General features: G+C 34.8%; 1 protein-coding gene across 1 annotated transcript; it reads right to left on the reverse strand.

Moving 5' to 3' along the window:
- Positions 1-1,591: 1,591 nt before the first annotated feature.
- LOC127082132 (serine/threonine/tyrosine-protein kinase HT1) lies at positions 1,592-4,731 on the reverse strand. Its single transcript, XM_051022358.1, has 4 exons — positions 4,281-4,731; positions 3,087-3,967; positions 2,531-2,986; positions 1,592-2,150 (listed from the first exon to the last, which is right to left on the reverse strand). The coding sequence occupies exons 2-4, from the start codon at positions 3,756-3,758 to the stop codon at positions 1,872-1,874; spliced, it is 1,407 nt and encodes a 468-aa protein (XP_050878315.1). The 5' UTR covers positions 3,759-3,967; positions 4,281-4,731; the 3' UTR covers positions 1,592-1,871.
- Between the last annotated feature and the right edge of the window lie 12,984 nt (positions 4,732-17,715).

A 17,715-nucleotide genomic window follows, 5' to 3' on the forward strand; every position in this document is an offset into this window, starting at 1 on the left:
AAGCATACAAAGTAACACCTTGATGAGAATATATAAAAAGTGAGTGATCACACTTATTGTGACTAAAACTAAATTGAACTAGGGCCTGAGTTAACTTCTCATACCAGGCACGAGGTGCTTGTTTGACCTCATAAAGCACCTTATATAGTTTGCAAACTAAAGAAGGATCATGTTGTTCAAAACCTAGAGGTTGAACCATGTAAATATCTTCATTCAAGGAGCCATTTAAAAAGGAATTGTTGATATCAATTTGTTAAAGCTACTATTTTTTAGTAAGAGCTAAAGTGAGAATAACTCGAATTGCTACAGGTTTAACAACCGGAGAAAATGTGTCATTGTTACATGTTCACTGAACCATCGAGGTTTTCTTTAACCTTGAAAACTCACATGCGTCCCACAAGTTTTCAATTTGGTGGAAGAATGGTCAATGTCCATGTATGATTCTTTAGCAAGCTTCATACTTAATTCTCGTGGCTTCGAGCCAATGTGGGTTGGAGAGAACTTGTTTGACTGTCGAAGGTTCAACATGGGAAAAAATATCATTATACTTGGAGTGACGTGTCTTAGCACGAGTCAACATGGGATGCGTATTAAACTATTGAACTCGAGGAAGAGAAGAAAAAGGAATAATAGGGAACTCTGACTCAGTCGACGAATTGATGGTAACACCCTGTGGAGGAGTCGGAATTGATGACTCAGTGGAAGTCGAAGTTGAAACACACTAGGTTGACTCCTTAATGGTATTGTGGACTAAAGGATCGATCGAAACCAAAATTAAAGGAATATTAGAAGTCAAAATTGAAGGATTTTGAGCTGACTCCTGAGTGGTATTGGGGACTAAAGAATTAGTCGAAATTTTCTTTAACCTTAAAAAAATGTGAAAAATAGGCTTAGGTAATTTATACATATAGAGAAAAGATACATAGATTATATTGTAAGGAAAATAAATTAGATGAAAAGGAGACAAAAAAAAATAGAGGCAGAGAAATACCTAAATAAACTATAAGAGAAACTATAAAAAAATCTCAAGATTAATAAATTGGATAAAAATATGATTTTGAATCAAACAATGACAAAATTTGATCTATGTAGTCAATTCCACTTAAGACCTGGTTGTTGTTGTGCAAGGAATTTGGCAAACTTAGCAAAAGATGTCTCACTAAATTTAGACATTGCTACCTTTTCAGCCCATATGTCCTCTATCTCCGACATCTACGACTCTCCTCGAAGATCCTCCATATCGAACCAATTGTTACGAACCCAAAAATTAGTTTGAATAGAAAGAACACGTCCCTAAAAAAACAATAAGAATAGGAAAGAAAACTCTTCTTTGTGAGTTTTCTCTTCTACAACACACAACTTCAGGACTCGCACCTTAGTAATAAGGTCCAACCTAGTAATATCAACTTCTGTCAGTTCAGTCTATGGCTTTGCGGGCTATTTCCTCTTTATTCTATATCCTACCAAACTTTCACACAACTTTACATAAGCATATTCTAACTAGTTGAACTATCGATAAACCACACAGATTCTACACTAGAGGTACAAAATTATTTCCAACAAAAACAACCATATCAAGAGAAAAAAAGGATAAAGAAAAAAAGGTGAGAGATGCTTAAGCAGAAGTTACTATCTGGTATCATCTACAATACAACTACACAAGAGAAAGTGCCAAGTTGATTTCAACTTGTGTGAGTGCAAACAAAAGCAAACAATAGATACTCTCACCTCAATGTGCATGCCTAGAAAACAAATTTACAATCACATGAATGTCATAAAGTTGACATAACCAGATAACCGAAAAACCAAACTTTCCATTTGTAATTACAAAGAACCTGGTTTACTAGAAATGCCAGGGGAATTTCAAAGATTCATGTGAATTTCGGCTTAGGCTTAGGGCCGCTGTGGCTATTTTGATGAACGGGGCCAAGCTTTTGAATCCAATGACGAAGCCCTTTCTTTTGATCTTGGCAACGAGCGTTCTGCAGCAGAGTCAGGGTTCCGTCACGGGCAAGGGAAGATTGAAATTGCTCTAATACCTTGACAATCTGCCAGAAATCAGGCCTCTTGTCTGGTTGCAGCGACCAGCATTGCTCGATTAAAGCTCGCATTGCAGGTGGGCAGTTTGGAGGAATAATCGGCCTTAGTTTCTGAAGAAATAAACAATACCACATAATGACATAACAGAAATATCAGAACCACACACGTAAGTAAACTCTGCAAAAATTTATAGCGTTTCCTCGGACTGAAAATCTAGGAAAATCATCGATGGATCATGCATGCTGCCACATTAATTTTATCAATTATAGTTCACAAATCATTAATACAATTCCATGTTGGCCATTCAAAAAGATACGAAACAACCTAAAGTTCCCGTAGAAAATCTAACATACATACGTTAATTATATATTTTTCATGTTGGCTATTCAAACAGATCCAAATCAACCTAAACTTTCAAAAGAACGTAAACCATAGAGTGACATTCACATTACGATCGTAGATGAATATGAGTACAAACAAAGGAATGTACCTTATTGACGACAGCAAAAGCAGCCTGGATTGGATTCATATCCTCGTATGGAATTGTTCCGGTCAACAATTCCCATAAGATAAGCCCAAAACTGTACACATCAACCTTTCTCCCATACGATTTTCGTTTGATCATTTCAGGTGCCATCCAACGATATGTTCCAGGATCATCAGCCAATAGGTCGCATACGGCCTCCTCACAAGCAATGCCGAAATCAGCAAGTTTAAGACGAGACTCTTCATCAATAAGGATATTCTCTGGTTTAAGATCCCTATGAATGACACCTTGAGAGTGTATATATTGCATTCCATGAGCGATATCCAGAGCGAAAGTGATAAGCTTCTCATGAGAAATAGTTTTGCGCTCCAACTTATGCAAATAAGCCCTCAACGAGCCTTCGGATATATATTCTGTGATTATACAGTAAACCGGGGGATTGCTGCTCGCAGCTATGAACTGTAATCAGATCAAAATATATAAGGAAATACATAATAATTAGCGGTGTCGCAAATGATATCAACATGCAAAAGACAAGAAGATATGTTATCACAATCACCTTTATAACATTCCGATGATGAAGGCGAGATAAAAGGGTGACTTCTCTAACAAACTGATTCTCTAATCGAGAAGCCAAATCTCCATTATCGTCGTCATCAGGTACCCTAATGATCTTAACAGCTACAGTCTCTTCTTTATATTCACCATGATAGAGCCTACTATGAGCGCCATGAGCGAACTTATGGCCAATAAGCAGCTTCGACATGTCAATAGTCCATTCCTCAGCTGTTTCCAAAGCAGAAACCTTTCCACCGCCGCCGCTGTTTTCAAACAAATTACTCCATGAAGACTCCTTGCTAAGGCCCTTTGACATCTTTTGCCTATTCGGACTAGTAAAAGGAGATTTCCAGTTCGGCACCTTGGGTAGTTCCCTAGATTCCTTGCTCGACACCTTTCCCATAATCCGCTTGTCCCTCCGAGGACCAGGTGTCGAGAACCTCTTCAGTTCATGTTTGGCTTCTCTAAAGACGTCGGAAACTAAAGTTTTCGGCAATGGCGACAAAGATCTCTGCTTGTTGGTTAAAAGATTTCTCTTACCCTTCGAAGAAGTTGAATTTCGTTCCGATTGAACGGGGAACGGAGTAGAGTCCTTCCTAGATGTATCGAAACGATGACACACGGTGTGAGAATATTTCGCCCTCCGTAACCACGAACTAGTATTTTCCTCCATCTTTACCTTATTATTCCCAAATTATTTTCCTTCCTAAAACAAAACTCCTCCAACTCTAGCAGCAAATAAGGTCACACAATTCACAATCTATTGATTTCTTCAAACCCATCAACAAGAATTACCAGAAAATCACAAAAAAAAACTTAACCTTTCCGTAATCAAAATAACCACAACCCCTTCCTACTAAAATTCCCACCTTCTGTAAAAGCCTGAAAAATCACACACAAATAAATACCTCAATAAATCAATCAACCCAACAAAAAAAAGCCCGACAGAATCATGTTCGTAACAATATCATCATAACAAAGAAAAAAACAAAAAAAAAACAGCCATGGTTATAACCTCAAATGTCTGTCTGTCTACAAGGAAAACAAAACACGAACACAAACCATTGTATAACAAGAAACAAAACACATTAACCAGATCAAGATGATCCTAAATTCCATTTAAAATAAAAAAAAATAAACATAAATTAAAAAAAAAAACATTTGAGAAAAATAGTGATAAGATAATAGTAGCTACCTGAAGGGCTTTCACGGAAGGAGAGAAAAATGAAGAAATCAAATAGGTATGGTAGAAATTGAAGGAAAGGAAGATTGTTTACATTTGCAAAACCATAGAAGAAATGATGATGCAACTATTTCCATTTTTTTTTCTTTCACAAAAGAGAGAGACAGGTGTAGAGAGACACTTATTTTAATTTTTAATTTTTTTTTTATAAAAGATATCTATATCTATCTATCTTTAATTAAAGAAAAAACATTATATTTTGACTAATAATAAAAAATGTTAAGATGAAAAAATATGTGATACAGTAGCGCGACATTATAGTGATGAAAGTAGTTGGAAAAAAAATGTAAATATAGAAAGAAAATAATGTAGGGAGGAAAAGAGAAGTGATCTGGGGAGGGTTTGTTGTTGGAATTGGAATTTGGAATTTTTGGTGTAGCTTTGGATTGTTTGTGGTTTAGGGATATGTTGTTTTTGATGATGATATTAATGATGCATGTGGGAAGGGACATGGTGATGATGGGTTAGGTTAAAATCTGATGGTGGAATGTGGGGACCACTACGGAAAAGTCAGAAAAAACGGAAACATTTTTTTTTACAACTCTACTCTCTTCTAGATCTTCAAGTCATATTAATTTTATATATTATAAATTTGAATAAAAAATATTAAATTTATATTAAATAATAATAAAAAATTACATTAAATATTATTAAATATTATTGAATGTTTTTATATAAAAATAAAAATTTGAATCATATCTGATTTTGAATTTATTTTTTAATATTAAAACATTATATTTTTAAATATTTTATATTTTTATTAAAATTATATATTATATTAATTTTTTATTTTTTATTTTTTATTTTTTATAATACTTTTTAGTTTCATTTCTTTCAGTCATTGTTTTGCTATTTTTTATGTGTCAAACATAATATTATATTATATTTTTTTAAACCATAACATTAATATTAATTTAAAATTTTTTAATTTAGTTTGATATTCCAATATTATAAAAATAGATTTTTTTTTTCTATTTTTACTTTAAAAACTAGTTTTTTTCAATTTTTATGTGTTTAGATCCTCACTTAATTTTTTTAAATTATTAATTTATATATAATAATACATAATATAAATAAATTTAATAATTCTATATTTAACTTTAAACTGTCATTTATACTTATTTATTTCAAATAAGATATATGTATCAACTAAATCATTTCATAAATTCATTCTCATTTAAATTTAAAATAAATTTTACAAATGCGACAGTATTTAAAAAAAATATATATATTATAATAAATTGAAAAAGTTTAAATGTGTGTTAAATTTTCTTAAGTCAGAAAAATTGACGGAATAAAATTCAAGAAAAATTAAAATTAAAGACTAAAAAATTATTATTTTTTAAAATAAAGGATTAAAATTAACTTTTAAAAATAAAAAGACTAGAAGTATATTTAAATCAATTAAAAAAATAAATCTTGTATTTTAGTGACTATTTTGTAATATTTTATATTTAAAATAATTTATTCTTTAAGAATATCAATGTTTAATAGGATAACTATTAATGCTTTTTTTACTAATTTATTTTGTTTATTGTATTTCAACTTACTTATTGTATTTCACAAACAATTTTTAATAAAATTATTTTAGTGGAAGGAATTTTTTCATTTAAATCAATAAAAGTTACATAAATTATATTTTCTTTAAAAATATATAAAATTCAATTAAAACATCTTTATTAAACTCAGGGAATATACATTGTTTTCTTGAATATAAAGTAAAATATATTAAAATAAAAATTATAATTTATTCATCAAATTAAAAAATATATATCAATAAACTTTTCATAATATTCTAAACATGCCTGGAAAAAAACTCTCAAAAATATATATTTTCTTAATTTTAAGAACTTAAATTGTCTGCAAAAAAAATTTATAATTACTAAAGCGTACAATGTACAACTTTTTAATAAAAGAGACAAGGTATAATTCAACCTAAAATTAATGTCATTTATACTTTAAAATTAATATATTACTTTGAATTTAATATTTATGAAATGAGAAAATGTATATTGGTTGTTGAAGAAGTAGATAAAAATGAATTTATTTTGATATTTGGTCATTAATTAAGATAGGGATAGAGAGAGAGAAAGATTTGAGTGGTGTGAGTGGAGGAATCCTAGTGTCGCTATCGTAGGGAATGATGTACGGACGAGATTGATATGCCATTTTTCGGGGGAAAGGGACAAAAATGGTTGAATTATTTAATGGCAATTGTTATTGTTTTGTGCACGTTTGCACCTTTTATTATCCGTGGGTTTCGTTTGGTTGGGTTGGTGCAATACTATGCAACTTCTTTTGTGTTGTCTGTCCTCACCTTAAGCTTGCAACAACAACAACTCACATTTTTAGCACAACTATTACCTACACCGTTTTATTTGCTATCAACATTTCTTCCTATTTTATTTACAAAAATAGTTTTTTAAAATTCTATAAAACGGTATATTTTTAGAATTTTTTTTAAGACTTTTATGTCTCATTCTTTTTTCTTAAAGTGAATTTTTCACGTTAGAAAATGTATATTTATATGAAAATGTTCATTTATATATATATAGAATTTAATTGATATACACTGATAGTATAAAGATTTTTTACACTGTCAGTTAATTGCAACCATTGATTTATTTAAAATGTTTGATTTTTATTTTAACCACTTAAAAAGTAATACAAACGGATGATTGTGATGTATTGACGATATAAATCTTTTTATACTGACAGTGCATAACAATTAATCTCATATATATATATATATATATATATATATATATATATATATATATATATATATATATATTTGTCGCTACGCGAAAAATATAGAGTCGCCATCGGTTTTCTATTTATTCCAAAGAAAAGGAAAAATATCGAGAAAACCCCAAAGATATGGTCATCGCAACCACGAACAGGTTCGGAAGTCGGTTATGCATGGGGAATGTATTAGCACCCCTCACATCCATGGTACTCCATGGGAACCATCTAAGATGTTTGCGCTTACGTGAATGTTGTTCTCGAAATGTTTGCTTGCCAAAGGTTTGTCAAGTGGAGATAGATTTTAAATTAGTGTGCTCGCCAAGAATTGGGTCATCGTGCCTACGAATGCCCACTTGTTGAAGTGAAAAATCAGAGCCCCGTAGTTCCTGTGTTTAAAATATTTGTTTGTTTTGTTGATTTTATTACCTTGAAGAAGGGTTTTCGATTGTGTCGTCCTAAGGCTCAAACAAAAGGTTTGAATGCGTTGGATTGTTTTTAGGTTTTGAGAAAGGTGTTATTGATTTCGGATTGCACTAAAGACTATGGATAAAGGTGAATACCTCGAACTACCAAGTCAAACGTCTTGTGTTAGAATTCTGATCCCTTCTTTACCACTTAAGACTCGTGGCGTGCAATCGTAATCGTATTTATTGTGTTTTTGAGTTTGATTTGAAAAAAGACCGCTTGAAGTTGGATCAAGGGTTTGCTTATTGATTTTGAAATAGTGGTCGATTGAGGAGATAAGATGGGAAAGAAAGGGTGGGGAATACTTGGCGTCAAATCGAGTATTTACATTGCAATGGTGTGAGTTTTATTCAGAAAAAACTTGACGTTGAATCAAGTACCTTTTGTTTCTTTCGAAAATGCTTTGTTTATCATTTTGCATTTTATCTTGGTTATTAACATACATGGTGAACTAACTAGAAAGCAGTAAACCTATGCTATTACATGACTAGGGGGAACATTTAACCCATAATGGGGGGATGGATCCACGTAATACAACATGAAGGCATGAAAGGGAAATACAATTTACAGCTCATGTGTCATGCCTAAACCATACAAGTGACATGACACTTCGCACACTACAAACTAACGAACAACAATAAAAGGAACTTGAATAGTGTTGAGGTCTCTTGTTCGTATGTCGCCACAAAAATCAACAACAGTTATTATGCATCAAATAAGAAGGAATTGAAATGATAATTTGAATGAATGATGGGGTATGATGATAGCATGGTGCGACATGATGCTTATGATGAACAAACGTATATCAAATAAAATGAAAAGGAATTTTCAGTTCATCCCGTAACCACAAACGAAACGTACTCTGGTCAAAGTGAGATTACTCATGTACATGGGAATTAGCATGGCAAACCAAAGGAAACTCTAAGCCTAGCATGGTTGATCATATGAAAACAAATCTGGAAAAATTAAGAGATTAGTCTAACATACCTGATTTAAGCCTAATTCCTAACTAATTTTCTAATCCTAGTTCTTAATTGAACATGAATTAAGCTATTTATCTATACAATTATGTGACTCAAAAATGTCAAAAACAGGAATTAAAAACTATTTCATACACAAACAACATCAAGATTAATGTCAAAGACAGAATTGGATTTGGAAGTGACTAAATCAATCACGAGACTATCGCAATTACGATGAATGATAGCTTGGCCTAAGGCCTAAACAACACAGTTAGGAAGAATTCAGCATAAATAATGAAGATGCAAAAATGCTACCACCCTACATGTTAATGCTACACATAGAAATGAATGATCTGGAGTGAACATTCTTTGGACTAGTCAAACAATCCAAACATGAAGGCAAAACAGAACCACCGTCGGAGTTCCGACACCACCGCGCCGGAGTTGGCCGGGTTCAAGGAAAAAGAGGTTATGAATTCTTACTCCTCTCTAACTCTTCTATCCTAATCTTTCTCTTAATTACAACTCAATAAATTCTAGAAATTAAGTAGTTAACATCAAGAATCCTAAGCACAAAAATCTGAGAGCTAATGAAGATGGAGGTGACGGAGAATCAAACTACTAAACCTTGGGTGTTTTGATTCTCCCCTATGAAAGCTACATTGTGATATCAACGGTTCGACAGAGATAAAGATTCACCAACCTGCAAGACGGAGGATTGTATTGGAACTTGTTGAAATTCGGAAGTGATGAAGATGAAGAGGAGAAAAACAGATGTATGCTACGTTGAACCTTGGATCTTCCGCGTCTACTGTGAACTCTTATCCTTCAAGAATCAACTCCGAAAAAATTATGAACTGGATCGTCGTTGTCAATGTTGATTCGGTGAATGCAGGGATGATTATTGAGTGCAAAAGTTTTAGCTCAATTGATAACAAGCTTCAATGTGAAGCTTGCTCCAATGGTGGTTTGAGCTTTTGTGTAGGGTGAAGAAATTGGGAAGATAAAGTGAGAAAGGTTGAAGGTGATGTTTGCAGAAAAGGTGAGATAATAGTGAAAATAGTGGGGAGAGACTCAAATGATGGTGAAGATGGGAATTTATAGGGATTCGGCTTGGGATCCCTAAGGCTCAGAGTTAGGCTTGGAGTTAGTTAAAAGAGGTTGGGAGTTAGTTGGGATGAACTCAGTGAGTTTTGTCGGTTAACTCACTGAGTTGGAAGTTAGTTGGTTGGTTTTGGGGAATGTGTTCAAATAGTTTTTATGACTGGTTATTGCAGGTTAACTTGAATGAAATTAAGCTTTAATGTTGGTTAATGACCTGCTATTTATTTGCTTAGGTGCAAGGCAACTCACAGTTGTGGGTTAATGCAGAGTGTGAATCATTGGGATTGTGTAGTCATGGCAAGAATTTGCATTTTGCAGTGTTTCAGTAGCAAGGAACAAGTTGAGTCGACTCAAACAGGGGAATTGACTCAAACAGAGCATTCTCCAGGATGAGTCGACCTCTAGGTCGACCTATTCGGACCCGCAACGAATTGGTTCAAAGAAAAATGAGGAGTGAGTCGACGCAAAGACTGGATGAGTCGATGCGAACATGATTCCCCAGAAATGAGCCGACCGGAGGGTCGACCTGTTCGGACCCGCGGGTGTTGTGTCGAGTGAATGAGTCAACTCACAAAGCAAAAACTTCCAAAAATGGGTTTTGCAATGCATTATACATCTTTTTGCACCTTTTTTGAATGTAATGACTATCTTTATGGATGAACATGAATGAAATTGGCTAGTTGAGCGAACTGACTTAAGAAATGACCAGGTTACTTGAAATGGAGTGAATCGAGACATATAACGGGATAGAATCCATACACAACCTATGAATGGAACATTAACTAAGACCCAAACGAATCAAAGGCAAACAAACGAAATGACCAATGACCAAATGACCGGATGACCAAGTACGGACAAGCACAAGATGCACATTGAAACAAGTGATCTATGGAATCAAACTCAAGAAACCAACATGCACACCCCCTGACAAGAAGGCTGCTGGGTGAAGTTGGATCGAGTGAGAAAGGCACACTTAATGGAATGATGAAAGACCCAATAGATAGGGTTTAGGAGGCCATCTAAAGAGTGTTGTGTACTGTTAGAGTTCGTGGAAACCATGATCAAGTGAGGATCCCAAGTGTCACACCCCGATTTTGACCATGAATCTACGATTCAATACATACATCATAATTGTTGCATCTCTGTATAGCATAACATGCATTCCATACCGCATAATGCCTAGAATATCAATCGAAATAAATATTCGGATCTACAGGCAGACCAGATGAATCAATTTTCAAATATGCGTCAAACCAACGGACGGAAAATTTCCAAATCAAGCTTGCAAACATCAGTTTTATTAATCTACGTTTCGCATAGTTTAATCTAGTGTGCTCAATTTATATTTCGGCTAATTTTTCGGTCACATTTTAAACAATCTGAGCCTTTTAACCGGTCAAATTTTATTTTAAAATTGGCTCAAACGTTATATATTTCCAAGAGGTTTATTTCGCGCTGATCATTTTGGTGCGTTCAGTTTAATTTTTTGAACACTTTCGTGCCCGAATTTTATTCATTTCGAGTTCGTTTATTTTTATCTTTTTGTCAACATGCTCATTATAATTAATTATAATTAACTGTAATTTTGTTACGATTTTATTAAGTTTATTTTAATATATTTTCTTTTATTTGCTTTATTTAGTTTTAAGTCATTTTAACTCTTAAAAATATGTCTAGGGGTATTTTAGGATTTTGTAATATGTTTGTAACCCTAAGTTCCCACTATATAAATCACCATTGCCCATGAGGATCTGAAAAAAAATAATCAAAACGGCGCATCCCTCCCATGTATCTTATATTTATGTAAGAAATAAAAATTCTTTTTCCACTGCAAATTCATCTTTCTTCTACTTCATAACCAAGCTACTACTCTCATACCAATAGTTACCAATTCAACTTCATATTTCCACCATAACTAATACACCAAACCAACACCATATCACTTTCTCTCCATATGTTACCTCATAAATAACACAAGCCTACTTCTCCATCTTCATAAAACTGACCTCCCTTTCTCACATTAATACACATCTTGAACACTTTTCAACAACCAAACTTTATCCACCTTTACCCACCAAAACTTCACAACAACAACCATTGACACTTTACACAATCGGAAACTCAAACACACTTTCTACACGACACCACCACCACATGCCTTTTCCGAACGAGAAACACAACATGGCATCCGCTGTGTCACTACCGGATTCGCCGCCTTCTTTGCACCCTCAGACCCGACACATTGGGTAGCTTCCTTTTCTTTCTTTTTATTGCTTTGTTTGGTTTGATATTTGCTTGATTCTTAGAGTGTTAGTTGAAGAGGTGAATATCATGTTTTCATTTGTAAACATTGAGGAAGTGGTAAGAGAGAAGAGTTGAAATATAAGTGAAAAAATATGAAAATGCATTTAAGAGAGAAGGAGATACAATGGGGTATTTCATGTTTTTTATTATTCTTTCTTTTCCTTTTACTGTACTTAATTTATTTTTATATTAAAAAAAACCATGACAAGTGTCATAGTAGAATTTGTTAATTTAAAAAATTATTGGTTAAGGGTCTTTGGAATGGGGCGTTGTGCCCTACTGTATTTTTTTCAATATTTTTTTTAATCTTTATTAATTTTCTTTTATCTTTTTTTTTTATGTTATAAGGATTTATTTATTTTGGACCATTTGGGCCCAAGTTACTTTGGATATTTGGACCCTTACTTAATTGTTTCTACACTCCTTTATTTTATTTATTTATCTTTTATTATTTTTCTCATTTGTTCGATTTAATTAATTTATTTGGATTAAATGTCCATTTGATTAGTTGTTAGGTTTTATTAATTATTTGTTTTTTTATTACTAAGTGTATCGCTTGATTATTTATTTAGTCATTTTCAATGTGCTTAGTTGTTTATTTAGATAGTCTTTATCCATATGCATATCATGCATGTAAATATTCAAACCCTTTTCTTTATAAAATCTGAAGAAAAAGATTACCCTGGATGAAATATCCAGTTGTAAGCCCGAATGTTAGGCACAAGTTGTAAGAGCTTGCAAGCCATATATATTCGTTTTCTCTTCAAAACATTCCAATATTCAAATCCTTTTTCTCAATAAAATCTGAAGAAAAAGATTACCCTGGATGAAATATCCAGTTGTAATCCAGAATGTTAGACACAAGTTGTAAGAGCTTGCAAGCCATATATATTCGTCTTCTCTTCAAAACATTCAAATATTCAAATCCTTTTTCTCAATAAGGTCTGAAGAAAAAGATTACCCTGGATGAAATATCCAGTTGTAATCCCGAATATTAGGCCCAAGTTGTAAGAGCTTGTAAGTTCTATGTATTTGTCTTCTCTTCAAAATATTTGTAAATATTCAAACTTCTTTTCTCAATAAAATTGAAAGAAAGAGATTACCTGGGTGAAAGGTCCAGACGTAGTCCCGAGTATTAGACCCGAGTTGTAAGAGCTTGCAAGTCATAAATACTCGTCTTTCAAGCCCAAAAATACATCCAACCAATCAAACTATTTTCTTCGCCATCGTGCGATTGATCAGAAAAACCTTTTCATAAACGAAAGACACCTTGTCTTAAGGTGATGTAAAGCAATGTTTCGGCCACAGTTGTTGAGTTGAGACAAATGACGTTTTTCCGAATGTTGATTTGTAAATCCATTCGATGTGTGGTATGCGTCTGCTCCTCATCTGTTTTGGGTAAAACAATGTTTTTTGTTGATTAATACAATATATCTTTCGCTAAAATCGACCAACAAACAAATATTTTATACTCAGAACTACGTAAGCCTTGAGTTCTCTATTGCACCCGAAGATACGTAGGAGCAGGATTTATAAATCTTGTCAGGCCCATTAATAAAAAACTTCGGTTTAGTCCCCTTTGTTGCAAAATCCAAAAACATTCTTCTCTCTTCTATTCTTTCTTTCCCACCTAATAACTCGAGAAGCCTAACATTTCTAAGCTAACTCTAACGCGCACAAATAACCTAATGGTTCCCGTTGAGTACAACGGACATGAGGGGTGCTAATACCTTCCCCTTGCGTAATCGACTCCCGAACCCTGACATTGGTTGCGACGACCATAATCATTGTCGTTCTTTCTTGGGTTTTATCGATATTTCCCCTTTCCTTTTTAGGAATAAATAAAGTTTGGTGGCGACTCTGTTTAGTCCATCATGCGAGTGTGTGATTGCGCTTCACTAAGTCGTGTTCTCATTTTTCGAGGTGCGACAGATGGCGACTCTGCTAGGGAACGATGGTGTTTCCCTAAGTGAGTCAAGCCTAGTTAGGTCGTTTGTGTGCTTTTGTTTGTTTACTTGTGTGCCTTTTCTTTATTGTTTTTGCTATCTTTATTGTCATATTGATAAAATTTGTTGTATTGGTTCCATTATGCTTTGGTACTTGGATACTCTAATTGCAAACCTTATGGGAAAGAAATTTTACCCGAGTCTCGAGTAAAAACATAAGATAGGATGAGGTTGAGTAGTGCGGGTCTGCGAGATGAATTTCTCGTTGGGTCAGTACGAGAACCTCACTTAGAGTAGATCCTTTGGAGGATATTGTTGCTCGACAAGTAAGTTGATGTAAGCTTCGATATTTTCATAAGGATCCATGACTCTAAGGACCATTTGTAGAACCTTAATCATGTGTCCAACTAGGAAAAATGGTTGCGTAGTGTCGGTCTGCGAGATGAATTTCTTGTTGGATCGATGCGAGAACCTCACTTAAAGTAGATTCTTTGGATGAAGTTAATGCCCGACAAGTAAGTTGCCATAGGCAGCAAACAGTCTAATGGATCCATGACTCTAGGAACTTTTTTGAAACCCTAGATCATACCCGGTGAGAACCTATTATTGGAAAGCAATCAGATTCATCAGTACCTCAGACTTTTGAACCCGTGTATTGAGGAAGAAACAAATATGCATGGCTTGCATGGCTTGCATTGCATTCATTCACATTCCATTGCATCTGCATCTCATCATAATGCATGTCATTTTCCAGACAAAATACAAAAAAACTCATCCATCCTTTGTCCATGATCAACAAAGTGATTCCTGACACGCGTTTAGAACAAAGAACCATGTCTCAAGAGATGATGGACAAGCTAAGGAAAAGTCAAGAAGCATTGAAGGAGGAACTCAATATTTTGAAGAGCCAAATGGGATGGATCATGGAAACCCTGCAAGCCTTATTGAGAAAAAAGGGTCATCCCATACCCATTGCTGCAACAGAGGGAGCTACTGCTCCACATCCATCCGGTGTTACCCCAAGTCAGGGGCAATTCTATGTGGCAACTCCTTATCTACCGGCATATGGCCCTCCCTCAGGATGTCATCATCAACATCCTCTGGATATTCCTCCTTAAAATCACTGAAGTCGGGTTCAAAACAAAAATCAGAACAAGGGGAACAAAAATCACAACGACCCGATTCCGGTGCCATATAGCAAGCTCTACCCACAGTTGATCCAGAATGCTTTGGTGACCCCTCGAGCTCTCACACCTATGTCACCATACCTGCCATGGTACAATCCAAATTCAACATGTGAATTTCATAAAGGGGCAATGGGACATGACCTAGATTCTTGCTTAGCGCTGAAAGCCTTGGTACGAGAGCTGATTAACAAAAAAACTTAGTCTTTGAAGAAGATCACCCGAAGGTCAAATGCGGATACCATACTGGAACAATGGGACACTCCATCGAGGAATGCAAGAGTTTTAAGCTCAAGCTGCAAAGATTGATTGACATAAGGTCACCAATACTCAAGGAGGAAGGCTCAGGTACATATATCTTGATTTCTGGGCCAGGTAATGAGAAAGGGAAAGGGCCCCTGAAACCCCTCAAGGTTTTGTACCACAAGGAAGAGGTCAAGGAAATGGCTAATGAGATATCATTGTTTCCTGGTAAGAGCATTGAGATATCGCCTTGGATTTCCAATGTCACGACCCATACCAACGAAAGAAAAGGAGAAGTGAGTAGTGGATCCAAGAGGGTTGCATACAACGATGAGATTGAAGGAAAAGAATTTGAAGATCATCATGCCAATGTCAAAAAGCTCGTTGATCCCAACCTTCAAGTGGCTGAAAATGAGCAATTAGCAATGCCCAAAGTTCCATACCAGCAAATACTACCTTTTGGTCTTCATTACAAACAATCCTGGTTTGCTCCTCATCCAAATCAACAAGCCCAAGGCTCGAGATATCAAAATCAATGTCAAAATCAGCTTAGGCCCCAAACTAACTTGGAAAGAAGAAATGCTCCTCGTCGTCCAATCGTCATGACATATAGCCAACTTCTGCAGCCTCTGATTCAAAACGCATTGGTGGTTCCCAAGTCTCTTAAGCCGGTTCCACAACCTTACCCACCCGGGTATGACCCAAATGTGCAATGTGGATATCATGCCGAATCAGAAGAGCATTCAACCGAAGACTGCAACGCTTTCAAAGTCAAAGTACAACAATTGATTGACAACGAGTACATAGCCTTTCAAGAAGGAAGCTTGGTGGTATACGTTAATCCATCGACCAGATAAGTGCGGAGATCTCAAGGGGTGTCCCCCTAAGTTAATGGATCAAGTTTGAAGAAGTCATTCCCAAGCTGGCAATCATTTGGTTGTTTCAGCATTTCTTTTGTAGTGTCCTCGCATGTCGATTGTTAATTGCTTTTAAGCATTGTTGTTTTCTTTGAATTGGTAAGATTAATGAAATGTTTATGAATCTTTTAAATCAATCCATTCGTATTCACTCGTTTTTCATTTATGTTAAAAATAAAAATACTCCTCTCATTCACTTTTGTTTATCAAATCGTTGTGTTAACAAAGATTGGAAGGAGGATGATGAAAACGAAACACTTGAAATTGTTGTGGTATGCTTTTGAGTAAAACCTTGCAGATGATGTAAGGCATTGTTTCAAATCCCCAAACACTAAAGAGATAAGGAGTTAATCCCTAGTCAACAACTTTGAGCCTAGAAGTTGGTGTTTATTTCGGATCTAAAACCCTTAATCTTAACCTGGGGCAGGGTAGTTATGTTCAGATAGTTTAACTGTGCATTCGATCTTTCAAAAAAAAATCGTCCATATGCACACCCTCCAATTAGGTTCAACCACATGTTATCCTTCGCGCACATGTTGAAGTGTCGAAGAAGCTGAGAAAAGCTAAAATTAGTGTTGGTTGATCCTCATCCACCAATAATGTGGCAGCCAACACCTTTAAAAAAACAGAAAAAGCCCGCTAAGTCAAATACCACAAAATGACTTAGGCAAAAGTTAGGGCATCCCGGTGGACCGAAAGCTTCAAAGAAGCGATCCGGGAAAAATTAGGGATAAAGAAAAACATAAAAAGAGGTCCTCAAATCCTCAACAAAACAAAGCAAAATAAGGTGAGTGCCATTTCAAGGAAATTCATCTTGAATCCTCATCACACCTTCGAACCCTCTTGGAATTCGAATGCGTGTATCGAATTAACTGAATGTAGGAATTGGAGATCATCAAGAAAAAAAGGGTGGGTAAAAATTAAATTTTGAGCCTTATATCCTTTTGTTTTAAAAACCGTGAACCAGACCACATTACAACCCTTAAAAGACCTAATTGAGGCAAGGTTTATTCTGAAAGCATACTACAACAAGGTTGTGTTAACCTGACTCCAAACATTTTTTGTTAATCATTTGATGGCACCAACTTGCATACTGTGAATGACTTGATCACCATTGTGTTCTTATCAATGACTCGTTCACTGTATTTCACCCATTCATGTAATAAACTTTGATTTCAAATTTTTGCATAAGCATTGCATTAAAATTACCATTTTTGAATGAACAATCTTATTTGCGATTCAACACTTAGCATCAAAAAAATTCCAACAATATACAGTTGAGGAAATTGGTAAAGTGAAAGAAGTCCAGTCAGGGCAAAATCACTTTGAGTATCAGCCAATCCAAGTCAATCACCCTAAGGGTTCAATTATCCAAGAGTAATTTTCTTCAAGACTCAGACCGGGGCAAGCCACCTCAAAAAACTCACTGAGTCCAACTATCCAAAGATAGTCAATTAGAAGTCTACCATTCCAGGTTTTGGTTAATCAGGGTTAAATCATTATGGTATACAAAC

The sequence above is a fragment of the Lathyrus oleraceus genome, chromosome 1 (genome assembly GCF_024323335.1).
Source record: "Lathyrus oleraceus cultivar Zhongwan6 chromosome 1, CAAS_Psat_ZW6_1.0, whole genome shotgun sequence".
In the NCBI taxonomy this organism is placed as follows: domain Eukaryota; kingdom Viridiplantae; phylum Streptophyta; class Magnoliopsida; order Fabales; family Fabaceae; genus Lathyrus; species Lathyrus oleraceus.